This window comes from Orcinus orca, chromosome 2, assembly GCF_937001465.1.
Source record: "Orcinus orca chromosome 2, mOrcOrc1.1, whole genome shotgun sequence".
Classification (NCBI taxonomy): Eukaryota; Metazoa; Chordata; class Mammalia; order Artiodactyla; family Delphinidae; genus Orcinus; species Orcinus orca.
In genome coordinates this window covers 138053593-138081186 of record NC_064560.1, presented here as the reverse complement: position 1 = coordinate 138081186, position 27594 = coordinate 138053593, and the positions used below count along the sequence as shown (strand labels likewise).

The window sequence follows — 27594 nt, the reverse complement described above, 5'->3', positions numbered from 1 at the left end:
GGTCACAAGCGCATCTTTTAATAAAACTTCTGATGGGAGACACGACATTAAAAAGGGCCAGCGCACCTCCGTCTCGGTGACGACAGCCGGTGGCCAAGGACGCCGACTCCCTCCAGTGTCTAGCCCCCTAAGCAGGGTTAGGGCTGCCCCTAGCTGCTAGTCGGTAGCGTTGAGCGGGAAAAAGCAGACACTTACCGCAAAAGGTACCGCTACAGCCGTGACCCAAACGGGCCGGGGAGTCCTTCGCGAAGCCCCACGCCGTGGGAGGAAAACAACGAAAGCGGGGGTCAGACAGACAGGTGCTACTCCACATAAACTAGGGCCCCAGCGCCCAGCACCGCGACGCCAACTCCCACCAGCTGGAAGACCGATGACTGCCACCGAACCTTCCGCCCAATGTGGTAACGTCACCACACGGCGTAGTCCAGCCTTTCATGAAGAGGATACACTTCCGCTTCCGGGGCACCCGCCGCGTTCCTTCAGTGCGTTTACCCAAAGGGTTTATTGAGATGGTTCTTTGCTTTGACTGGCTTCTGACATTCGTTTTCTATCGCTCAATAACTGCGGCATTAAAGTTAGTATTAAGATAGGAAGCTCTCTAGGGATGCGATCTCAGGAAAGAAGTCCAGCCTCCAGGCGCCACCTTAAGAAAAAATGACTTGGCTGAGCACCACCGGCGGAGAGAGATGGGGGTGTAGGGATGTCTGCGTGTAGGAATTCCCGGGAGCAAGTGAGAACTCCAAAGGGTGGGGGGGGGGCTTAGGACTTTAGCAGCCAAGGGAGGCGGGTTCCACCCCGGGTCGAATCAGGTGTCTGGACCCGCCTCTGCTTACGCCTACGCGTGCGCAGTGCGAACCTTCCCCTGCTCGGCTTTTTCCTCCAACATGGAATTCCGCTCAGCTCGGCAAGCAGTACTGCAGCTACTCCGTACGGTGGCTCCAGCAGACCTCCCAGCTCTGCTCCAGTGGATGAGAACTACCCGTAAGCGATCAGAGCCAGAGTCAGACGGTTGGGGCAAGAATATGCTGTGGGCATTGACCTTGGGGACTTAGGGTGAGGCCAGAAGCGTTCCATAGGGTAGCTGTGCTGGTCTCTGCTACGGATCGGGTTGAAGGGGGGCACATCGCAAACTTCTGTCAGTTTAAGAATCCAGTTTAGGATTGGTGCAGGAGGACCTGGCTCTGGGTTTGTGATTCCGCTACAGACTTCAGACAAGCGGCTACAGCCGCCTTGTGTCTAACCTCTTCTCTGAAGGAAAAAAAAAGGGGGGGGGTGGCGGGGTGATGGGTTAGCCCTCCTCCCCATTACTCCCACAAATTTGGGACGACCAGTAGGATACTACCTGAAAAAGCCCTTTGCAAGAGAAGTTTCAGGCTGTAGAGCTGGAAGTTTTTACCCTGTAGGCAAAATCACGTGTAGCTAGTGCATTTATTTTCTCAATTGTAAAATGGGCCATCAGTTTAATAGCAGGTGTTCCGGGGTGGGGAGAGGGAGAAAAGGGGGAGGGGAGGACAGGACTTTGATTTTCAATGATAGTAATACTAAAAAAGTACAAGTTAGAATCGAGGAAATGTGGTAATTAGGTCGAGTTATTGAAGAATGGGATAGATCTGTTTTGGCAAAGTGAAGCCTGGTGAAAGCACGAAAGGATAGGATATTCCTTGTTGGAGCACTATTCCAAACCATTCTCTGCTTCTGTACCCCTAAACGTTGATTTCCATGTTTATTTTCATCTAGACTCATGACTTGAAATATTCCTGTTTGCTGATGACTCCCAATTTTAGACTTCCATCCGTGAGGTTCTTCCTAGAACTTTCTCTCTTTGTGATGTTAGAGTCAATTTGGGTATTATCATTATTGTTATTACTACTACTACTACTACACATTTTGGAGGATCATTTTAGATAAGATGCCAAACTAAAATTAACTTGGACATCTGGTAGTGAGATTTAGCCTGGAAAGTAGAGAAAACCAAAGAGCTAGCTTCATATTTATACACACAGACGAGATTCAAGGTGGGAATCTACGAGATATTTTATTCCAAAAGCCCTGGGTGCCTACAAAAATGCCATCTATTGCCTGGTTCTGGCAATTGCACCATTACTAAAACATCCTTGCCCTCAAGACTTCAGTTTTGTGGAGCCATTTGTAATCTAAATCTCCAGTTTTAGAGGCATCAGTTGAGACTCCATTTTTCAAACTCGTTGAAAGCATGTTTTGTATGATGATTTTGTAAACAAGAAGACCCAATACCATTGGCTAAAGAAGATGTTTTTACTTTTACTAACACCACGTTCTGTGCCTTTCTCCAGCCGATCCTGTAGTAGAGAAGCTCAAGCAATTTGTTAAGCAATTTAGAACACAAACTGAGTTTCTGAAGAATGTTTATTACATGAATATTTTAAGAAATGAGAGTGTCACTTAGCTTAAAATGAAGGAGTATGTTTTAATATGAATCTTTAAAAGTAGTGTAATTTACTGGTATACGTTTTGTATGTGGTAATATATACATAATACAAGATATACCATTTTAACCATTTTTAAGTGTACATTAAGTACAATACATTTACTTTGTGCAACCGTCATCACCATCTGCCTCCAGAACATTCTCATCTTCCCAAACTGACACTTATAGTGTACTTTTTTATGAAATACAGCACAAAAGATTCTTCCAATCAACAATTTTTCATTTTCCTAATTAACTTCCTTCTTCCAGGAAAAAAATTATCGCATAATGTCTTACTTGTATGACATTTGCTTAGACCTTTGATAATTATAACTCTCCTTGAATTTTTATACCATTTAATGGAATAGCAAGAGATAATAATAGGCATGATTTTGGTTTTGAGTTTCACAGAGTTTACTGAAACTGAAAAAAATCTACATATTGCTAACAGGTAAAAATCACAAAAGGAAGAATAATATTCTTGGTCTCTGAAGGAATAGTGGGATTATCATACCAAGACCTGAGGTCATTTGGGATCAGGCTGATAGAACCAGAAGCTTGGACCAGGACAGAGGCAAGCACATGTCAAAGTATGATATAAACTGAAGATATAGAAAAAATAAAGATAGAGCCTGTATTTACCTTGGTACCGCTTAGGCCAAAGTCTAGAAAACAAATGAGCACCAGTAAAGAAGGATGAAAAAAGTCTGAGGGACAAAGCACACAAAGACAACTCCCCCCTCAAATAAATAAAAGGAGTAAAAAATACAGCAGGACTTCAGCTCATTGATTCTAATCTTGTGGCAGAGCATCTGTTCTTTTGTACTTCTTGTATATGTATATAGTGGACTCTTGATCGAGAGCCAAACTGTATGTGAGGTCCCCAATAGGCATATTAAAAATTACATTTTGTTAACAGCTGTCTGTTAACAAACACCATTCTGAAGCCTCTGAATTTTTCCTGAGTATGCAAATACAAATGAGGATGTCAAACCAATAACTCATAAAAATTTCTATTAAGAATCAAGTTATAGGGCTTCCCTGGTGGCACAGTGGTTGAGAGTCCGCCTGCCGATACAGGGGACACGGGTTCGTGCCCCAGTCCGGGAAGATCCCACATGCCGCGGAGCGGCTAGGCCCATGAGCCATGGCCACTGAGCCTGCGCGTCCGGAGCCTGTGCTCCGCAACGGGAGAGGCCACACAGTGAGAGGCCCGCGTGCTGCAAAAAAAAAAAAAAAGTCTATGTAAATCTGCTTTAAAAAAAAAAAGAATCACATTATAAAGGATAGAAAATTAAGGTGTGTATAAGAAAATAATAAAATAATCAAGAAAATATTTAAATGCTTAAAGAAGTTAATAGTAGGTGACTAGAAGCTTTTCTGTTTCCTGTATTTTATTTTATTTTTTTATTTTTATTTTTTTTTTTTGCGGTACGCGGGCCTTTCACTGTTGTGGCCTCTCCCATTGTGGAGCACAGGCTCCGGACGCGCAGGCTCAGCGGCCATGGCTCACGGGCCCAGCCGCTCCACGGCATGTGGGATCTTCCCAGACCGGGGCACGAACCCATGTCCCCTGCATCGGCAGGCGGACTCTCAACCACTGCGTCACCAGGGAAGCCCTGTTTCCTGTATTTTAAATACATCTTCATTGAGCAGAATTGAACCTGTTGCTGAACAGCAGCTACAGAGTTGTTAGAGTTTCTTTGAAATTCCGACAAATCTAAAAAGCAAAGCCTGGGATCTAGTTACATTTGTCGAACAGCATACTACTGCAGTTCTATATTATATTGCTATTACCACTGAGGAAGTAGCCACATAACTTACAGATTTTCCAATCTCTTGTTTCCTGTTTGATCCTTCTGTTTCTCAATTTCTTATCTCCTCTTGCCTTCCTGTGGGTAAATGGAACAGTTTTAGAATTCTGTTCTTGTTTATAGTGTTTCTGAGTTTATCTCTTTGTATAGTTTTCTTTGTGGTTACTCTATTACAGTATACATATGTAACATCACCATCTACTGGTATCAATATTTTAACACTAGAATGAAGTATTGAAATCTTACTTTCATGTAGGTCTCTTTACCCTCCCCCACTTTAAAAATATGATTATTTTATGTATTTCCTCTATATACATTGAGTACTATTACAGATGGTTTTATAAATTTTGATTTAACCATCAAATATGGTTTAAGAAACTAATGAAGAGAAAGATAGTGTAATGAATTTACTCTGTTTTTACCCATTCTGTTGTGTTCTTTACTTTCTGAAGTTCCAAGCCTTCTTCTGCTATTTCCTTTCTGTTGGAGAGTTTCCTCTACCAGTTCTTTAAGGGTAGGTCTGCTGGCAACAAATTCTTAGTTTTTCTGCATCTGAGGTTGTCTTTACTTCTCCATTCCTGAAGGATAATTTCATCAGATATAAAATTTACAGTTTGTGGTCCTTTTTTTCTAGCATTTGAAAAATTTTGTAATCTTCTGGGTCCCATGGCTTTTTTGTTTGTTTGTTTTGTTTTGTTTTTTGGGGTTTTTTTTTTGTTTCTTTTGTTTTTTGGTTTTTTTTTTTTGTTTTGGGAGGTTTGGGGGTTTTTCTTTGTCTGCGTTGGGTCTTCGTTGCTGCGCATGAGCTTTCTCTAGTTGCAGTGAGCGGGGACTACTCTTCGTTGTGGTGTGCGGGCTTCTCATTGCGGTGGCTTCTCTTGTTGTGGAGCACGGGCTCTAGGGCACATGGGCTTCAGTAGTTGTGGCACGTGGGCTCTAGAGCCCAGGCTCAGTAGTTGTGGCACATGGGTTTAGTTGCTCCACGGCATGTGAGATCTTCCTGGGCCAGGGATTGAACCTGTGTCCCCTGCATTGGCAGGCAGATTCTTAACCACTGTGCCACTGGGGAAGTCTGCTCCCATGGTTTCAGATGAAAAATTCACTGTTTGAATTGGTGTTTCCCTACAGGGAGTGAATCATTTCTCTTTGCTTCTTTTAAGATTTGTTCTTTGTGTCTTTTGTTTTTAGAAGTTTATGGTATGTTCTTATGTGGATTTCTTTGGGTCTATCATATTTGGAGTTTGCTTGGCTTCTTATATCTGTAGGTTTATGTCTTTAACCAAATTTGGGGAGTTTTTAGCTGTATTTCTTCAAATACTTTTCAGCCCCACACTTTTTTCCCTATGTCTGGAGCTCTGACACTAATGTTTGATCTTTGTTTTTCCACAAATCCTTAAGGATCTGTTCAGTTATTTTTTTTTTCTGTCTATTTTATCTCTGTTGTTCAGATGGAATAAATTTTATAGATCTGTCAACTCAAGTTTACTGATTCTATCCTCTGTCATCTCTACTACTGAACCCATTCAGCAAGTGTTTTTGTGTTGTTGTTGTTGTTTGTTTAGTTTTATAGTTTCTATTTCTTTTTCTATGACTTCTACTTCTTTGCTGAGATTTTCTATTTTTTTCACTTGTTACAGGATAATTCTTAACTGCTTATTGAAGCATTTTTATTATGGAGTTTGCTTTAAAAGCCTTGTCTGATCATCCAAATTTCTGATTAATTTACATGTTAGCATCTAGATTGCCAGATTCAAATTATGACTTCCTGTTCTTGGTATAAATGATTTTCCATTGTATCCTGGATATTCTGATTGTATGCTAGGGTAATTTTGATTTTATCCTGGATATTTTAGATATTATGCTGACTTGATCCTATTCAAATCTTCTATCTTAGTAGGCAGTTACCCTGCTTAAGTTTAACCTGTTGGTTCTGGCCTGCTTTTGTGGGCTGTAGCTCTGATAACAATTTAGTTTTCAGTGCCCTTGCAGTGCTATTCAGGTCTGCTTCATTCCTTGAAACTGCTGGGGCTCCTGCTCAGTCTATGCTGGTGTTGCCTGCATGGAGAAGGACAGTTTCTTGGATCACCCTATGTCACTGAGCTTACCTTCCACCAGTGGGAGTAGGGGACAAGCAGTACAGGGCCTGGTTTGCTCTTGGCCACTGGGCAGAAGGCTGGGAGACCTCAGGCCTGGGTCTCTATCCTGCTGGGTAGAGGGCCTGAGGACAGCAGCCTCCCCTGTCATTACCAGATAGCCTGCCACTGCCCCAGGTGTGGACTAGGGATTAGGGCTCCCCAGTACGTCTCTGTTATTCTTCCCCATTACAGTCTTTGGTGAGAGAGAGCAGGCTTTTCTTAGTTTTTGTTTTGTTCTTTTTTTTCAATCTGGCTGTTGGTAGTTCTGGGATGCAGGCCTCTCCAGGGCCCAGTCCAGGCTACATGGAAGATAAAAGGAAAACTCAGGAGGGAATTCACTGCGTTGACCCTCCTTCCTTAAATCCTCAGGTCCCTAGACAGTTTACCTTTTTTCTAGCTTTCAGAGTCCTTTATGGTTGCCTGTTGATTTATTTCCAGGGTACTTCATTGTATTTAGAGGGGAAGAGCAGGGGAAAAAGAGGGAAGTAGCCATCTTGTCTAGGACCAGAAGTCCCCTCAGTAAATTTTTAAAATTTGAATAAGAACTTCAGAGTAATAGTAGATATGAATGAATAATAGGAAATATATAACCCAATGTTTAATTATGTATTGTAAGTCATTAGAAGTAAGGATATGGGTGAGTTAAGGCCAGAGTTTGAATGTAAGACTTCATGGAGATGAAGTAACTTGAGCAGGGCCTTATTGCAAAAGGCAGGGTCATAGAGTATGAACAGGAAGGAGTATGGAAAACACCTGAGGAGATTTGCACATCTTAAGCAGAAGTTATGTTAGAGAGTAATGAGAATAGAAAATAGGATGGTTAGACTCTGGTGATATAGAGGGCCTTGAAAGTCTAGAGTGACACTTCATATGTTGAAAAGTGAAAAGCTATCCCAAAATTGTAAGGGGAACGAGTGACACAAAGTGAAGTTGAAGCAAGATTAGTTTAAAATCGGTGTGCAGGATATCTTATATTGGGGGGAAACTGATAATTCAGGAGCTAATTGTGAGTTTGTTCTGGTATTCTAAGTGTGAGGTGGTGCCTGTGCCTATGAGGTATTTGAAGCGGTAATAAAGAGGAAGTGGATTCAAAAGAGAAAGTGATAGGACTTGATACCTGACTAGATGTAAAAAGTGGGGTTTGATTCATATACTGTCAGCTTTGGTGACTTCTCTGTCCCCATGTATTTAATTAAATATAAGTAGGAAATTTTTAAAGAATGAATTTTGCTCTTTAGTGAAGCTCTTCTTTCTCCACTCCCTTCCCACCTACATATGTAATTTGAGAAAAACCTTACTGTCCTTAGGCAACTGATTAACACCTTTCTTTAACTTTTTCCAAGCAACGTACTGTTACCACACATTCTGAAATAGCTATTACACATGTTAAAAGATGTTCAGCCTCACTTGTAATTAAAGAAATGCAAATTAAAACAACAAAGTTTGTTTTTATGGTACTATTCAATGCTATAAGGCTTTAATGAAACACATATTCTTATTCTTTTCTGATAGATTAAATTGGTATAATCTTTCAGGAAAGAAATTTGACAATATGTAGCAAAAGCCTTTAAAATGTTTAAGTTCTTCTACTTCTAAGAATTCATAGTAAGGAAATAAATACAAAGAGATGATGTATGCCAAAATGTTAGTTGCAGTGTTCCCAATTTTTCACAGTTATAATTGTATCTAAATGTATAGTAGTAGGACTGAACGGTTAAGTAATATACATATGGTGGAATATTACACAGCCTTTTAAAATAATGTTCTAAGGAATTTAATTTTAATAACAAATACTTATGATGATAGAATGTTAATGAATTCCAGTTTTATACACTGCAGTAATATCCTATCATATCATGCCTTTCCCACCTGTTTTATAGCCATTATTAGGGCAAAAATGTCTTGCCCTTCTTTTCAGAAGTTATTTGCCAACCACTACAGATAATGAAACTAATTTTAGCCTTCTTGAGCTAAAAATTTCCACAGTGCCTTACATACAGTGCTCAACAAATATTAACTATTATTATGAAAGATCTTTTGAGAATTTTCTTCCTAGAAAACTATACATATTTCTGTATACAACCAAGCATGCAACTTTAGGCCTTTTATGGACCACATAAAGCCCATATGTGGATCCTGTTAACTAGGACCATGGTGAAGAATCACTGCTGTAACTGAAGGAATCTCTTTTTACCCTTGAATGTAGTTGAATCAGAGTTTGTTGTCCAGGATAAGAGGTGTCAGTTCTCATTTTCTCCTGGTATCCTTGGGAATGAGTCTTCACTTAATACTGCCTTTTTAAAATGACTGAGTAATTTAACACACAATTTCATAATATCTCTCATCTTGCCTGGTGATGCTTACATTAATTGGGGGATTAACTCCCAAATAAACATATTTAACTAGGGAGACAGCGGGAAATCTATTGTGATGGTTCAGAATTTGCAGCCCTTCCCATCTTTCATTTCTCCAGCTCCCTTGATCTTCACATATGACTGTTTAGATGGTTCACCACCACCACCCCTTCCAAGTCTATTAATAACCCAGTAGCAGCAGCAATCAGAGCCCTAGACACTACAAAGTGATAGAAGAGGAAAATAAGCTAAGGTAGTCATGGATTAGAGAACTAAATTGCCAAATTGAGTTCAGTTCCAGGGCCACATTTAAAGGGGCTGTTGAACAAGTCCAGAAGATGGCAACCAGATGGCAGTGGATATGGTTCCCACAATATATGAGGAACCGTGGTCAGAGCTAGGGAGAAGAGAAGGCTAAGTCAGTGATAGGGGAGCTCTTACTAGCCAGCTGCCTTCTGAGCTCCCTTAGAGAGACTGTATGGTATAGTAACTAAGAGTTCAGAGTTAGACCTACATTCAAATTCCAACTCTACCACTTTCTGGCCAGTATGACCTGAGACAAGTAACTTAAATTCTGACCTCACATTCTTCTTTTGTTATAAAATAGAAGTGATAATAGTACCACAAATAGGATTCTGAGGATTAAATGACTGTTTGAAAAGCACTGCACAAAATTTAGCATGCCTTAAAAGTGCTCATTCAATAAATGCCGTATAGCAATAGCATTAAAGATGATGATTCCTCTAGAGCTGAAATTAGAAAAATGAGCTGTTATGGAAAGGTAGATTCTGGCTCAGCACATGGAAGAAATGCACTTACCGAATGTGTTCAGGTGAAGACTGAAAAACAATCATATGTCAGAGATGCATGGATGGGTTCTGCCATTTGGTAATAGTTCGTAATAAGTTCCCTTTCCACTATAAGACTCTTATAAGGCCGACCCACATGAAAACTATGTTTTCCTAACATGGTTGTTTATGTTACAGAATTAAATCCAAAGAAGTTGGGCTATGAGATATCTTAGTTTTGTATAATGAGATTTTTATTGGCTTCTTCAGTTATATACCATTTACAAATTGAGAGAACTTGCTAAGAATCAATGGTGTGAGTGATATTATTAGAATTAAATGCAAGTCATAGAGGCTTCTAGACAGTTTCCCATCTACAGAGAGAAGCTAAGCAGATGTTAGGTATTAATTAACACCTTGAGAAAATTTAATTAGATTTTAAGAAAACAGTTTTTAAAAGGCCAGTTTTTTAAAAAATGCATCACAGGTGCTATTTAAGTTCCACCTAAAACAATTTGGAACGAATCTTCATAGTATTTTCATTTCTCTATAATTTATATTTTGCATCCTTCGAGAAATAATTTGAAGCAACAACTTAGATCATTATACTAGATAGGTGAGGAAAGAAAAAAGAGCTAAAAGGCCTTTCTACATTAGTTCAGGGAGCCAAATAATATATCAGTATCTTCATGTTAACTACTATTGCTCAAAAGGAAGTTATACAGAGAAAGAACCTCTGTACGTAGGGAAACAGTGGAAAAAGTGAAAAAGAAGAGTAGCTTTATTTAGAAGCAAAAAACCTAGGTTTGCTTCTTGTGCTGCTGTTGGCCTGCCTTGTAACTTTTCACAGTTCATTTAACCTTCAAAGACTCAGTTACCTCCTCTGTAAATCAGAGAATGTAATCTTGCTTTGTCTTCCTTACATGGATGTTATAATACTTAAATGACCTAGTTTCTATGTGAAAGAACTTTGCAAACTAGAAAATATTATCTAAATTTTAATTGTTGTTTGTGACATGAAAATTGCATTCTGACCCAACACAAGAATTATTATGTTTAAGAAGGAAATCATGAACTTATTTAAAAACAACCAAAGATTTGGGGGGCGAGATGTGGAGATGGTTGATATTTTCTTCAGAATCTCCTTGTTTTCCTTCTATAGCTGTTTTAAAACAGTAAGAAAAACACAACCCCTTCGAGGTCCTTTTACTCTAGCAAGAATTCAATATAAGTCTTTTAAGAAAAAGGTAAAATGTTTTCATTAGTAGTCCTTTCCAGTCTATATTTGGCATTCAGGCTGTAGCTAACTTTTAGAATATTTTACTTCCAGATAAGTCACATTCTAGTTAAAATTATATGAGCTGCTTAGAAATCATACTTTTGTAGAGCCAATTTAAAAAAATTTATAAACACACAGATAAGGTGAAAAAACAGAACAATGAACACCACTTTTATACCCTCACCTGGATTCACCGTCAGTCTCTTACCTTCTCCATCTTAATTGCTATATACATCGGCATGCACGCACACTTCCCTTTTTGCCAGATTATCCAAAGGTAGGCCACAGCCATCAGAAATGTGCTGTTTTAATGATCATTTTATCTGCTGTTCAAATGCAGTGGAGAAACATGATTCTTATAAAGTTTATTCTATAGTTGGTGCCATCTGTTAGTTCTTGTTATCCAAAGTCTTGAGTACATTTTATTGGAGGCAGAGATACTCAGATTAAAGTTATATTCTTAGTAATCCCTGTGTGATGCCTCCTAAACTTGTAAGATCTATATGGTCAGACAAGGAATATTTGACTACTTACTGGTAAGTTTAAGACCCTAAAAACTAATAGCAGTACTTTCCTTAAGTAAAAATAAAGAAGTAAAAGTACTACATATTTTTTACATGCCTTTGTTGTTCTATAACAGGCTGAAATAGTCAAGTTTTATTTTCAAGCAGTTTGGAAAAAGGAAAAACTCAGTGTTTTCAATGGAACATTTGTTAAAATTGAAATATTTCATTGGTTAGAAAGTTTATTTATTGTTATAAATTGATGCTATCTGATGGAAAATATCCACCCATTGTAATCACTTAGTCTAGGTATGAGTACATCCATAAAAGCTATATCTGGTTTTTTTTGCGTTTTTTTTGCAGGAGATTTTGATGAATTCATTCAAGACAATAATGACATTATGTTGAAAAACATAGCAGAAGACCTTCGGAATTGCTTACCTCTAGAAACCATGCTTTCCTCAGAACATCTAGCCCTCCAAAAAGTAAATATGTTAAATTAATTTACTCTTAGTGCTACTTGAGGACTCTCCTATTCTCCCCTAACCCCATTAGCCTTTCCAGTCTAATCAGTCCTGAATTCTGCTTTTTCGTTTGGTGCTTCAATCATGTCCCCAATTCTTTTGAGTCTGTAACCTTCTGGCTCCCTAGTACCATTCATTCAACAGATATTTTTTGAGGGTGTCCTGTTTGCCAAGCACTCAACCCCCCACCCCCACCCCGACCCCCAAAATCAAGGCACGACATTAATCTGTCCCTGCCTACACCACTGTCCTGGTTTTCTTTTCCCTGTTCCATTTCCGTGGCTTTTATCAAGGGTGAAGTTCACCCCTTTGTTTCCTTCTCCTACTTTTGCGTTACACAATTTTTGCTTCTTTTATTCCTTTATTCCTAGAATTCTCACTTTTCTTCTCCAGACAACCCCCTCATTCAAGTACCTTCAAAGCCCAACTCTTATGGGATACATATGCTATGAATACTGTTTCCTAAAGCAAAACTAAGAATAATAATTTCTTCTTCCCCCACTAATCTGAAAGTAGCAGCGCTTCATGTGGTTTTTCAGCATGTAAATTCCTGAGCAGAGGTACTAAATCCTGTACATTTTTGGTAGTTCTGTGCACATTGTGAGCACTCAGTAAATCTTAGTAAACATCCAGTCATTTACAGGAGGAAAATAGTGGGTCGTATAAAAACTGAGAGCAATATTTGTAATACAGTTTGGATGTTATTAATAAAACAATCTTAGCAGTCTCATGATATAACACAATATATAAAGAGAGAAAAAAGTATTCATTGCATGTTAATGGTGGACCCACAATCCCCCATCCCAACAAACTGTTTTTCTCTTCCTTTGTTTCTTTCTGGTCCTTATATATGTTCATACATTTTATATACTTATATATGTGTGTGTGTGTGTATAGATGTAGATATAATTTTGTAGATTTCCAAGCAGATAGGTTGATTCTTTATTTAGTGTTAAAGTAGAAGGAATCAGACATATTTTTCTCTGTAGCTGCTTGCTATTATATCATGTACCACCAGTATTAATAAAGTGCTATTATTTGTAAGCATGGAGTTTTACTAACATTGTTATTATTTGAAAACTTTGCTTCTGGGCAAAGATTACTTGCTAAGTATTTTGATGGGTAAGTCGCTGACATGTAGGACTCAGAAGACCTGATACTAGTTTCAGTTCTTCCCGCTCTTAACTAACTAGTGTCATTTCTTGGGAGAAATCTCTCTGGGTATCACTTTCTTTATTTGTAAAATATACTACTTAGGATGGACAAGATGGTCTCAAAATACTCCTTTCATCTAAAATTTTCATCTATTTCTCATAGCCATGTTTTGCATCATGACATGTCAAATAACAAGTTGCTAGTGTCTGAAAAATGAAACAAAAGCAGAGCAGAGTTGCTGACTTCCATAATCAAAACTTGTCTTCCTGGGCCTTGTCGTTGCTCTCAGAATTTTAGCATATGAACCACTGATGTTTTGCCTTATTTAGCAATAAAAAGAGACTTCTTTGTACTTTGTTTCTTTTGATGTTTTTCTTCTCTCCACCAGATACAGCAGCAGCCAGAACCCACAGTTCACGTTGATGCATTCCTTTATGATGAAGACTTTATTGATTCATTATGTGAGGAAGGAAAAATGAGCAGATACTACTGTATGGTGTGCGGCTCACACCAGACGGCGCCTTTAGGTGGGCACTCAAGCCTGCAAACCTGATGACTTCGTGTGTACTTTTCCTTACATGTCATGAGTATGCAGATTTTTTTTTAATATCTTTAATTTTTATTTTTTAATTTTTTAATTTATTTTTGGCTGCATTGGGTCTTCGTTGCTGCACGTGGGCTTTCTCTAGTTGCGTCGAGCGGGAGCTACTCTACATTGTGGTGTGCGGGCTTCTCATCGTGGTGGCTTCTCTTGTTGCGGAGCATGGGCTCTAGGTGCGTGGGCTTCAGTGGTTGTGGCACGCGGGCTCAGTAGTTGTGGCTCCCGGGCTTATTTGCTCTGCAGCATGTGGGATCTTCCTGGACCAGGACTCGAACCCATGTCCCCTGCATTGGCAGGCAGATTCTTAACCACTGTGCCACCAGGGAAGTCCCGAGTATGCAGATTCGTGCCCAAGCATTCGCTGTTTTTGGAAAGCAAAAAGCCTAGCCATTACCAATTATTGCAGTCAGGGAAACTGAATAGAAACATCGTCCAGGGAAGCTAGGCCACTTCATGTCTCTCCCAGGGGGATATTTCTGCTTTTCACTGAGCATGTTTAATTGGAGGTGACTTTTCAGGTCCAGCAACTAATCAGAAGTGAATGAATACAGGGAAACTGACTCATACTTTATATACTCAAAAGAGATTCACATTTAACCATAGTGCTGATTTATTTACAATGAGAAATATAACTGCCAAGGGGACTGAAAACGTTCTCCACATAGAAACATCTACTTGAGAAGTCAGATAGTAATCAGATATTGTTGGATGGGCATGGATTCAGAAGACGGAGATAGATAATCTTGACGGTCTATTCAGGCCATGATTTGACATCATGGAGCATCTTTGGTCTATAACCCAGAACAACTCTAGTGACAGTCTCCTGCATCTCTGTCCCTCAGATGCAGCACCTGTGTTTCAAATGGGAAACTAGACTGACTCCATGCTGCTAAGATGTTAACTCTTCTGTTAATATATTTTTTGTTCACGCTGGATATTATTGGCTAGGCTATTAATTTAAACATGCTATTTCAATCTCCCTGCTCACTTAGATTTAGAGGTGTTGCTTAGAGGGGATAAGTAATATTGTGCTCATATTACTGATCTTAGATAATATTATTCTCGAAAATTAACTACTACCAAATTTGTAGTATTTTGCTAATACAAATATACAGTACCTGTATTGTAGTTGGGGATTAAACTACCCTGGTTTACTGATTTAAGATTCTATTTTTAGATAGTACTTTTTTCCATTTTAAATAGTTGAAATTCACAGAATAGAAAAGGACTTAGACAAGAACAGTAGAAGAAGGGACTTCCCTGGTGGCGCAGTGGTCAAGAATCCACCTGCCAATGCAGGGAACACGGGTTTGATCCCTGGTCCAGAAATATCCCACATGCCATGGAGCAGCTAAGCCCGTGTGCCACAACTACTGAGCCCGTGTGCCACAACTACTGAAGCCCGTGCGCCTAGAGCCCGTGCTCCACAACAAGAGAAGCCACCACAGTGAGAAGCCTGTGCACCACAACAAAGAGTAGCCCCTGCTCGACGCAACTAGAGAAAGCCTGCACGCAGCAACAAAGACCCAATGCAGCCAAAAGAAAAAGAACAATAGAGGGAAAACTAAAAAGTGAATTATAAATAACACCATATCAGATCTGATGTACAGAAATTTACAGAAGAGCTATGTTTGACACAGAAAAATTTGGAGCTTAGGATGTATTTTCACATAAAAATCAGATTGTAAATAGTGTCTGGACACCCAGACCAGCCTGGATAACTATAATGACTCTGAAAAAGCTATCACCGTGTGGGCCTCTTATTCCCTATATGAAAGGGGCTTGTCCAGCTACAAGACACGAACGATGACTCTGGAGCCCAGGGCAGGAGCACTAACGTGGCAAAGAGGATCGTGAGGATGAGAGGAGATAAGGGCTATGGTGGTCAACCCCCCTCCACCCCATCACCTCCAGTGTTACTTCTGAGGCCTAGTCATCCTTTATTTTCTTCCAAGGGATTAGCCTGCCTGCTTCCATTTTCTTTGCCACCAGTCATTAGTTATGATCAAAGTTTCTCCCCTTCCTGACCATTATGTCATGTAGCATACAGTAGAGAAAGTCTTTGGGTTACCTCCATATCAGAAAAAACAGACTCAGGCTCTCCCAGGTGATTCATTACAGAAATAATGGAGTGAGAAGGTGGGCTAGGAGACTAGAAATTGTAGCAATTAAACTCAGGGAAATAACAGTTTAGGAGTGTCTTAACCTCCTTCCATACCACCCCTCTCCTGCACTCCAGAACACACTCTAGGTTGCTCAGGGCTGCCACATTGTTCCACTCCAGAGATGGTCATTCATTGGGTAGTTTACAGTCTATGCCGCAAGAGGTGGAAGCCCTGTGGTTGGCTCTGGGATAGGGTGAGAAAGCCAGATGGTATGGGAGTTAGGAAGCAGTTGCTGGGAACAGCAGGTCAGAGGGAGAAGAGGAAGGGGAAAACCCAGGACACCCTAAGCAGCAGCAAGAAGGAAATGAGGAGCATGGGGGTAGGGACAGGCAGCTGAGTAGCGGTTTTCTTGAGGCCTTTGATGATGATGATGATGATGATGATGATGATTTTGGCGGTGCTGCGCAGCTTGTAGGATCTTAGTTCCCTGACCAGGGATGGAACCCGTGCCCCCTGCAGTGGAACCACTGGACCACCAGGGAGTTCCCTCTAGAGGCCTTTTAAATGTCAGAGACTTCATATTTGTTCTTGTCTAATACAGCTCAGAGTGAATGAATACAAAATTATCACATTAATTTTTTCTAAATAACCTCTGAATGGCTTTCATTGATTAAGAAAAGCATGAAATACACTTTACAGGTGAAAGAATTAGAAATACAGAATGGAATTGTTAATCCCCAAGCAGAATTTAATGTTTACTCTGTTCTAATTCTCCAGGGTTTATTTCTCATTCCTTCTCTCTCATGGAATTGAAGTTCATTTATCATCATGTACTCCCTGATCTATCGGGAAAGGTCTTGGTTGACGTTGGCTCCAGGCTTGGCACCGTCCTTTACGGGGTAAAGTCCAGCTTGTAGACATACTCAACATTTGGAAATACTTTCTTCTCCTACTAGCATCAGTTTTGCCTGCCACCATCCAAGGTGACAGCTTGGCTTTATTCATTAGAGTAACAGAATAATATGGTTAAAATAGTGTATCAAATTTGGACTTTCAAAGGCCAGCTCTCTGATTTCCGTTACTAGTTTGACTTTGTGACACAAGTGAAGGAATATCAGCAAAACAGCAACAGGTGACCCTCATAACACTTTGCTATTCTGTCACTCACTTTACTGCCCTTCTAACTCCATTTTCTGTACTGTACTAAAATAGTATAGTATACTGAGTTTTGATAAGAGCTCTTATAAAACTGACAAATTTACTTGACCTGGGAAATTGCTTATGGCTATGAGCAAGTCCCTGAACACCTCTGTGCCTCAAGTTCCTGACCTGTAAGTGAGCAAACTAAATGATATCCAGGACACATCGTGCTCTAGTTTTCTGTGATCCAAAGTTCGAATCCTGTGATCCAAAGACTTCTGTGTCTTCAATGTGGCTTTTTTTAAAAAATTCAAATCATGAGCATTTTAAATATTCTTAAATGGTTTTATCAAAAAACTGAAATGTGGTTTCTGGTTGTCATTAGCAGATGTGTTAAAACATGTGGCCAACAGCAGTAGATGTTCATGCCAGAAACAGGCCCTATCAGTTCCCAGCATCACTGCCTGCTCTAAACAGAAACAGTTAACTCTTTCATGGTTCATTTATTTTTCAGTGTTGACTTTTATTCTTCAATTAGGAAAAATAGCCATAATAGAAAGTACAGTTTATCAGATGGCTTTGTTTGGAGAACATTAGAGATTATGCTTGTTTACCATATTTTGTCCATTCTTGTTACTTTTTTTATTTGTTAGAAAAGTATATAGCTGAAATAATTGTGGCTATGCAGGTATTTGGCAGCATTAATGAATTTAGACATATTGTCATTTTCCTCTATAGTACATCACTGATTAAGTCAACAAAAATTTTTTGAATACTTACATATGCTCCATTGAACATATTCTAAAAATCATGATGAGCTATGAATATAAATTTAGTTTACACATAAGTGTTAGTTGATGTATAATGGTCTTCAGAATATGATTTGACCTCTCCTTCCAGATTATTTTTTGTTATTATAACCAACATAGATACATAATAATATATAGACAGTTCTTGATGATCCTTGTTAACTAATGGCCAGTTATCTTTGGTGGATTGCCAGACACCAGGCTGACTTCTCAAAGCCAAACAGGACACACCTCCAGCCACCCTCCTCTTGTGTCAGACTGTGCATGAGTTTCCATTATATTTCCCACAGGTTAATGCTTTTCTTGCTTTCCTCTGAAATTCCCAAGAAATTACAGAAGTAGGGTATTAAACAAAGAATCTATATGTGATCACTTTCCTCATTTCCAACTTTGTTGAATGCACAGTTTTATCAGGAAAAGTAAGAAATCAATCTTTAAAAATATGATTACTTTTAAATAACGGAAATTAATAAACTACAATCAAGGTCTCGATGAGTAAGAGCCTAAGTTCTTAAAAGTTGTTTTACATAAATTATAAAATGTTACTTATCTTCCTTTTTATCTTTATTTTTACTTTATTGAATTCTATTTTTAAAAGTTTGATTTTTAGGGACTTCCCTGGTGGTCCAGTGGTTAAGACTTTGCCTTCCAGTGCATGAGGTGCGGGTTCGATCCCTGGTTGGGGAGCTAAGATCCCACATGCCTCGTGGCCAAAAACCAAAACATAAAACAGAAGCAATATTGTAACAAATTCAATAAAGACTTTAAAAAAAAAAAGTTTGACTTTTAAAATTTCAAGTAGAAATAAACCCACAACTAAAAGTTAATTCTTTTGTATCATAATGTATCTTCATATTTCAGGGTTATCTTTACAGTTCAGCATCACAATTATATGGAGTAGAATTGAATGGAGACTTTTGCCAGTTGCAGGAAATGGTCATAAAAAAGTACCAGTTCACTGACAGAATAAAGGTACCCTTTTAAATGTTTATTCTGTTATCCACTGTATAGCATAGTTTAGCCAAATTTCTTCTGCATTGGAGTTGGAAACACTTTTTGAATCTATTCTTGATTGCTGTTGTGTAGAAACAGATTGAGTTAACTTAATATTTTAAAACACTGATAATAAAGTTGAATTATTATCAATATGTTCCACTCACATTTTTCTCTTCCTCCCAAATTTTATTAGAAAGTAGAATTTTTTCTTAATTTTCTTCGTATCAACTATAGTTTTGGTAGCACTAATTTTGAATCTCTTGATGTTGGTCAGAAGTGTATTTAATTAAACTCTGAATGTTGAAAGTAAGCAAAAAGGTTAAGTAATGCTCACAGTTTTTATCTTTTTATAAGCTTTCAATAGGAATTGTGGGTGCCACAGAATAGCAGTTCATGGGAGAATGATGTCCTGGGTTGGGCTATGACAGAAGTTTTCTGTTTCTTTTATGTAAGGGGAAAAATAAAAAAGGGGAAAGGAAGTTTTTTGGTTGATGCAGTAATCCTTGTCATTTCACTAGTGATCCTACACTTCTAATGGCAATGCACAGAAGTATTGTGTATCTAAGGATCTCTGGTGTTCAATGCAATCAAATATTGAAAGACATATCTTAGTAAGATTAAGGATCTAGCTTTCCCCTTTCTTATAGAAGGAAAACTTTTCATTCTCTTCCTCCTTCCATCCTTGCCTTTTTTTTCTTTCTCTCTCATCTTGGAAATTGAGAGGCAATTGATCAAAGAGAATTCATTGTCCAATAATAAGTTCATGGATTTTTCTCACTATCCCATATTTAAGGAACAAAAACACACTGCTCTTACATAATAAGAATCACATAACTAACAGGAATATTGATTTAATTAGAAATTGAGATTTAAACATTCTGGATATTATTTATTTGTAAGGCTAAGTTCTTTTTTGGAAGGAAATCATATGATATAAAAAACTTTTTCTCTCCTTTTTAAAATAAAAGTTATTTGCTTTGCTCTTGAGCAAATACATGTTTCCTCTTATTATCTTGCCTGTGGTCTACAAGACTTGTTGATTGTAGTCGAAGTTAATTTTTTGAGGTATATAGTTTTTTCAATAAATTATTTTGTTTGCTTTCTTGGATAGATAATATATTCAAGTGAATTTTAGATGAAGAGTCAGACAAGGCCAGTTAAAATATTTGTATTAACATTTTACAATTTATAAATTACTTTTCAAATTTTATATGGTCCTATTTGATTCTGTGAATCAGGACATGTATTACTCCATTTTATTTAGGAAGACACTGACTACCCAAATGTACAAATCCAGTTGATGATGGAGCCAGAATAACTAGTGATATAATGGAAAAAGCTCTGAACTGGGAGTGAAAAGAGTGTAATTATAACTATATAAATGATTCCATCTAAAACAAAATTTTCACAAGCTTATGGTTTTTATTAGGTATTGAGTATCTTCCATAGGTAGTAGTATTAAATATACTGTTCTCCCATTTTAAGAAGTGTGAATCTCCCATATTGCCTCACAACATCATTGAATCAATAGCTATTTCTTACGTGATTATATGATACGGTGTCTTTGTTCTCTTACGTGAACTTATTCTTTTTTAGGTGCTTCATGCAGACATCTGTACACAAGGTTCACTTCTGCAAAATGCTGATGTTATTATAATGAATAATGTCTTTGAATATTTTCTTAATGAGGCAGAACAGGCCAGGTACGTTATTTATTCAAGCAAGAAATCTGTTGTTAAAATATATCTAACAAAGTATGAAAAGGGATTGGTAGAAGAGTTTTCATATTAAATTTTTTATTTATTTGTTTATTTTTTACCACACTGTGAGGCTTGTGGGACCTCAGTTCCCCAACCAGGGATCAAACCCGGGGCCCCAGCAATGATATGAAACTTCTCAGAAATGACCTCAACTGTCAGGAGTTTATATTAATAAGGAAATGTGTTATGTCTAAATGAAAATAAAAATAAACTTTAGTTGTCTAACCTTGTAAATATTACATCTAATTTTGAGTAGTTATAAAATGGTTTCATGACCCAAGCATTTGCTTTGCAGTCTGGGATGCAAGAAGTTATCAATTCCCAGTGGGTTTTTATACTTATTCTTTTCTGCCTCAGTTTTCTTTTCTTTGAAAAAACACGTCCTATGCTCTCCTATCACAAAATTATGGGAATTAACTGGTGCCTATAAATGACTATAAAACAAGATATAGGGCTTCCCTGGTGGCACAGTGGTTAAGAATCCACCTGCCAATGCAAGGGACACGGGTTCGAGCCCTGGTCCAGGAAGATCCCACATGCCGCAGAGCAGCTAAGCCTGTGCGCCACACTACTGAGCCTGTGCTCTAGAGCCCGTGAGCCACAACTACTGAGGCCATCTGCCACAACTACTGAAGCCCACGCACCTAGAGCCCGTGCTTCTCAACAAGAGAAGCCACCACAAAGAGAAGCCCATGTACTGCAACGAAGAGGAGTAGCCCCCGCTCGCCACAACTAGAGAAAGCCCGCACGCAGCAAGGAAAACCCAACTCAGCCATAAATAAATAAAAATTTAAAAAAAACAAGATACAAGAATATTCAGCTAGAAAACAGTGAATAATGATCAAATTTTTAAAACGTTCTTAATGTGGTAATGGTAGGTTCCTGGAGTTTATTCCACTATTCAAGCAATAGAAAAATTAGCAAATCTCTGATCACTTTTTTTTTAATTTTTGGCTGCTCTGCGGGGCTTGTGGGATCTTAGTTCCTCGACCAGGGATTGTGCCCACGCCCTGGGCAGTAAGTGTGGAGTCCTAACCACTGGACCACCAGGGAATTCCCTGTGATGGCTTTTCTGACTTCTCATCAGGACTTATAGGTTCCTCTAATTAGAAAATTCCTGTAGTCTGAGACACTGATTTTCTGGTCAGTTAGGCTTGCTGACTTATTTATCATAATGACATACGTATACTCTGGATGCAGGAAACCTCCTTTCCATATCTATGAAAGGGCATTACACACGTTTGGATTAGTGCATCAGTGAGGTTTCTACTGCAAGAAATAAAAAGACATAATTATAGACCATAAACAGTTAATATGGAGTAGAATCCTGAATGAGTAACCCTCTTTATCCTGCCACCCCTTTACTGTCTATATTTTCTCTCTCGCACACATACACACACATATCTATTACTTGTAGGTTAAGGTTAGTACAAAATTAACAGTGTAAATAGTTTAAAAAGAAACTAGTTCAACAGAAAGCAAATCATATCCTCAGAGCTCAGCCAGAATGGGTGATGATTTTTTGGTCACAGGCTAAAGGCCAGAAACACAACATGAACAAGTTGTTTTAATCATAGTGCACTCTTTAAGCTTAATTTCCAGTGGACAAAGTATGTATAGCTTTTTATCTTTTGAAGTTCAGGACCAGTAGTCAAAACATTACATAATTGTTGGAGAATGAAATATACTAGGTTTATGCTGTGTAAGAAGTTAAAAGAGAAAAACACCTTAAACTCTTCACAGATTCATATAGGAAGATTTTGAATGCTGAAGAATGATGAATGCTACCTGTTAACTTGAGACTGGAAAGTATTTTCATGTTTGGGTTGTTTTAAAAACTATCTTGGGGGACTTCCCTGGTGGTCCAGTGAAAAACCCGCACGGCACAACTAGAGAGAAGCCCGCATGCCGCAACTAAGACCAGACACAGCCAAAAATAATAAATTAAAAAAAAAAACTCAAAAAAAAAACTATCTTGGAAAATTAATTCACAAACTCTGCTTGACTCACCAAATAGGTACTGACCATGTGTTAGTTCAGTCATTTCTCCAAGTTAATCAAATGCAGTGAATTCTAAATATAGATAGATGATAGCCTCTCATGGTTAATTACCTTCATCATGAATGACAGTACACGGGAGAAAGTTTAGAAGATACAGTAAAGCATTCTGATATTGGAATCGTTCTGACAAAATTGATCATTTACCTATATAATTCTGTATTGTAGCAAGTAGAGTAATTCTTTGTTTAAAAGGTGCCTCTGTATTTTTTCAGTAGGTGAAACATATACAACTACTACAATGACAGCTTCTCAGAAACAGCAAGTGCTATTTTGAGAGCCATGCCCAACCGTGCCAGTATACTCAGCTTCTTCAGTCTTACTAAATAGACTTGTAAAATATATAATTTCTAAGGAACTACATCAAGACAACAAACAGCTCTAGCCCAAGCACAGTGATATTTATTATCAAACACTGCTTCTTGGTTTTATATCTAGCCTGAGAAAAAGAACATTTGTATCGTTTTGCCTAGTAAGCTCCAGAATATACTAAACCCAATAACCATTGCTGTAACTAAAATAAGTGCAAATGGTACTGCTGCCCACCTGCCCCACTACAAGGGGTGCACATCCCTGCATTGCTTGACCCTTGCTCCCCAATAGCAGGGTGTACTGTCAAAACTCATGCACAGTGTAGAAATCCCATTCATGTCTGCTCTACAGGTTAATCAGAACTGGTCAGACACTGCCCTCTGACACATATATATGCCCATGGTGTGCCATCGTGCTTTAAATCTAGTTGATCTCATTAAACTTCTCAGGTGCCATAATGTCCAGAATTCTTTCCATTGAATATTTCTGACAGCCAAATAAAGTATGATTTCACTCCTGATATTATTTTAAAAGATCTAATCTCTATGTTACACCTTATTTTAGTCTTTGCTTGTTTTCTGGCTTCTGTGGCCTTTCTCCATGACTCTTTCCCACTCACACCCCTCAGCCCTGTTCCATTCTGCAGAAAGTTTGACAGTTCATAAAGAATTGAAGAGGCTTTAACGCTGATCCAGCTTTGATTTCTTTATCAGTTCTGAAAACTTCCTTTTGGCCTTACCCACAATCCCTTGTATTAACCCTAATCCCCATCTTGTTAAATCTCTCTCAGTATTGTAACTTCACAATTTTGCCAACATCCCTTCAGGAACTGAATTTACCAATTTCTAGTATCTTGCTGCGGTCCTGTTTTCTGCTGGCAAACATTTTTACCCATCTGGATTTCTACATATCGCCTGGGCTATATTTTTTTTTGTCATCCTCATTTTGAAAAAATATCCAGTGTCTGGTAAAGCATAACATATAAGTTTTGAATGTGTTATAGAGCCTGGGAATATATCAGCCATAATGTAAGGAAACGAGGATCCTTATTAGTGACCGTGCCGAGCCTTGAAGATTCTCTCTCAAGTCTTCAGGTATGTAAGCCTCTTTCCCAGCATTTTCATTGTCAAAACTTTTCTTCTGCTTTTTTCTGATAGCTGTTAAAATATTCTAGAAATATTCTTTCTGAATATAGTGACAATGATAGAAAGAATAACAAAACCTTATGGCTTAAGAACTGATTTGTGGTTTGTTCACTGGCATCAAGAGCTCTGAAAGTGTACAGATTCCTTTGCTTCTCCACCCGATTTTTCCAGCTGTGGGGTTACAGTTTTATTTAGGTTAACAAATGCTATTAAATATTTGTAAGAGACTTAGAACACCCACATCATAACTTTTTCCCTGAGAACAAAAGGAACAGAGCTGTTCAGGTTTCTAGAATCAGTAAGTGGACTGGAGGCCCACATCCTGAACACAGTTGAGCTTCTAGGTCAAGTTTGGAATCTTGCACAAACTGCTTCCATGTTCCTCAGATTCTCTGTACAAAATAAGGCTGATACTTAATAATAAGATTCAGCCCAATAAGTTGACCCTTTTATAAAGGTTAATTAATGTTTGTAAAGCTCTTTGAGATCCCTAGATGAAAGATACTGTGCCATTTCTTAGTACAGAGTCATATTATCATTTTCTTTAATATCTCTTTCCTCACATATAAGCACTGCCAAATTTAAATATATATTTCTTCCTTTAAAGAACTAAACAATCATCAATAATACCTTCTTTAAAAATTTTTGTCAATCATCTAAATTACAAAAGTAATTCATGTTTGTCATAACAAGGGAAATAATCCAGAGATACATAAAGAAACAATGTTGATCTCCCCAGTTCCCCCCCACCTAATTCCCTCCCCATGAGATCCCTACCCCGTGAGTGGTAAGATTCTACCATACTTTTCCATACTCATAAAAACGTACCTTTTAAAATATGTGCTCTCCAGTTTATAATATCTATATGTATTGAAATAATTCAGTGATTTTCACTTACCAAAGTAAAATATTTTTGAAAGAGCCCTTATATATGAATTCTTGAATAACGTTATTGCTTTCCTATTTAATGAAACTTCTTTAAACAAATATACCCATTGGTGGCTCCAGAATTTCTGTATCCCGGAGACCCAAATTTGCAGTGTGAAGGGCAGGGCCTGATAAAGGTTATGGAGGGAGATTACCCCCTCTCGTGCAACCTCTTAGCACCATCACTGTGTGTATATGAACCGTTTCTCTGTGTACTCCCATTGTGTTTTAATCTTTTATTGTTTAAGCTGGTTTAATTATTAAACTATTTACATTAAAATAATTATACTATATGTTCTTTATTCTTTCAAATTCCAAAATCAAGGTAAATTAAGTCCCTGAATCCACAAACTTACCATTTAGTACGACAAAGAATTATGTGGCACCATGTAGAACTTAGTCCCTCTCATTGTAATAAAAATCCTTTGTGTTCAATTACTTAGTCATGATTTCTCAGAATTCAAGAGAATAGGTTCATTCTGCAATTTTCATATTTGTTTATGACCTTTTTTTTTCCAGGTTAATATACAGTTATCTCCCTGGGTTGAAGAGGTACCACTGAACTATGATGTATACCCAGAAAAGGATATTGACAAGGAAGCTCTTGAACAAATACATTTATACAAGATTCTCTAACACTACAATAGTCCTACCTCAGTGTAAAATAATTACAAAATAATTTAAAAGAAACAGAACCCCACTATCCTAACACATATTTTTTCTGTATATTCCTTTCTAGTCTTTGTACATATGCTTACATATTTGTAAATAGTTGTATGTGTATATATACAACTTTGCGTGATAATTTTATTAAAATATTTGTGTGAAAAAATTTTGGTTTTCCCCTGGTTTCTTTTATTTTGTTAAAAATATAAACGTGTACTTTTCCTTTTTTTGAATTTTTATTTATTTATTTGGTTGCACCGGGTCTTAGTTGCGGCTCGCCAGCTCCTTAGTTGTGGCATGCGAACTCTTAGTTGCAGCATGCACGTGGGATCTAGTTCCCTGACCAGGGATCGAACCCGGGCCCCCTGCATTGGGAGCGTGGAGTCTTATCCACTGCGCCCCCAGGGAATTCCCTTTTTTTAAAAAAAAAATATTTATTTATTTGGCTGCACCGGGTCTTAGTTGCAGCATGCAGCTCCTTTAGTTGCAGCATGCCTGAGGGATCTAGTTCCCCGACCAGGGATCGAACCCCAGCCCCCTGCATTGGGAGTGCGGAGTCTTAACCACTGGACCACCAAGGAAATCCCAACATGTGTCCTTCTTTAGTCACTAACTCTATATACCAAGTCCAGATATGGCCCCCCAAAAGACCAGAAGTAGTTTCTATTATGAAGGAGGGGTGGAGGGGAAGGTAGGTTACACTGTACCCCATTTATTAGATCTCTATTCTGTAAGATCCTTGTACACAGCTTTATCTGAGGAGGCTAGCACAAGGACTAAAATAAAAAATAATTGCAGTTGCTAGGAAAAAGCAAAACTAGAAAGATAGCCTCTAAAATATAAATAGAGGTTATATCTAGGTGGAACAATTACTGGTAATTTATTATTCTTTTCTTTTCTGTACTTTTCTGAATTTTCCGTTTTTTCTGTAATGACTTTCTTTTGAAATCAGGAGAAGCAAAACTTTTTTTTTCCCAAGAATACAGTGAAACGTCAAAACTTGAACACTGGGCTTCCCTGGTGGCGCAGTGGTTGAGAGTCCACCTGCCGATGCAGCGGACACGGGTTCGTGCCCCGGTACGGGAAGATCCCACGTGCCGCGGAGTGGCTGTGCCCGTGAGCCATGGCCGCTGAGCCTGCGCGTCCGGAACCTGTACTCCACAACGGGAGAGGCCACAGCAGTGAGAGGCCCGCGTACTGCAAAAAAAAAAAAAAAACTATAGAAACATGATTCTGGAGACATTATCTATGATGATTAAAAACAACAGGCAAGAGGATATCCTTGTCAGAAAGCCACTGTGGTGGTCCAGTGAATCCAATAAGAGTGAACTAAGATAGCATCTCTGGGGATGGAGGGAAAAGAAGAGTCAGAGGTATTTAGGAGGCCTTGGGACTTTGTTGGGGGAGTACAAAGGCCCAGAGTGAATAGAATTTTTTAAATTACATTCTAAAGATACATAAAATCAATGAGGCATTACAGCAAATTTACTAAGTCAAAAGATAATAGCAAGAAATCTAATAAATGGAATCTCATACTATCAGCATAAGAAAATGGTTAAATACTAAGTATATGGCCAAAAAAAAAGAACGCTGGGAAGCAAAAATTAAGAAAACAGCTAGAAAAGGAACCTACCAAGAGTGAGAAACACACGCACACAAGATAAACAATATTATTAGCATTGAAGAGAAGGATTTGGTTGAGACAAAGTTCCAAACATTTTTCATGTAAATAAATAAGAATAGAGCCAGGAGAACAAACAGAAAAACAAAACAAAACAAAAAACACCCTTAAGGGTTTCACTGGGGATGTGTTAGCACAGTAACAGTTTTCTGCTTTTAAGAGGAACTCATTTCTTGGTTACAATATTAATTATACAGGCCTTGGAACTTGGGCTGCTGTTAACTTCCCTAGACTTGTCCAGATGCCTTAAGCAGCTCAACCATTTTAGGCTGCAGTTCACCCAGTTGTAAAATAAGTTAATTCATGTTTTCAAACTGTGAGTTTCACAGGAGTATTATGTACATTAACTGAATGATAAATATCTTGAGATACACACATGAAAAAGCACGTAAATAG

At 38.3% G+C, this 27594-nt stretch overlaps 2 protein-coding genes across 6 annotated transcripts in view; one reads left to right on the top strand and one right to left on the bottom strand.

Annotated features, from left to right (window-relative positions):
• The window catches only part of SRP54 (signal recognition particle 54), a 44564-nt gene extending 44091 nt beyond the window's left edge, over positions 1–473 (bottom strand). For both annotated transcript variants that reach the window (XM_004269962.3, XM_033428361.2), the window contains exon 1: positions 196–473. The gene's annotated coding sequence lies outside the window, so the exon portion shown is untranslated. The remainder of the gene's footprint in view (positions 1–195) is intronic.
• Positions 438–25699, top strand: LOC101288134 (uncharacterized). Of its 4 annotated transcripts, none has more exons than XM_004269964.2 (8): positions 438–981; positions 11683–11804; positions 13387–13525; positions 16482–16603; positions 18515–18625; positions 20246–20352; positions 23783–23873; positions 25371–25699. In XM_004269964.2, the coding sequence occupies exons 1-8, from the start codon at positions 885–887 to the stop codon at positions 25485–25487; spliced, it is 906 nt and encodes a 301-aa protein (XP_004270012.1). In that variant the 5' UTR covers positions 438–884; the 3' UTR covers positions 25488–25699. The 4 variants fall into 4 exon arrangements, with proteins under 4 accessions (XP_004270012.1, XP_033284260.1, XP_049561908.1 ...); XM_033428369.2 differs by having other exon boundaries at positions 703–981; positions 23783–23877; positions 25371–25501; XM_033428370.2 differs by having other exon boundaries at positions 927–1053.
• Positions 25700–27594: the final 1895 nt, after the last annotated feature.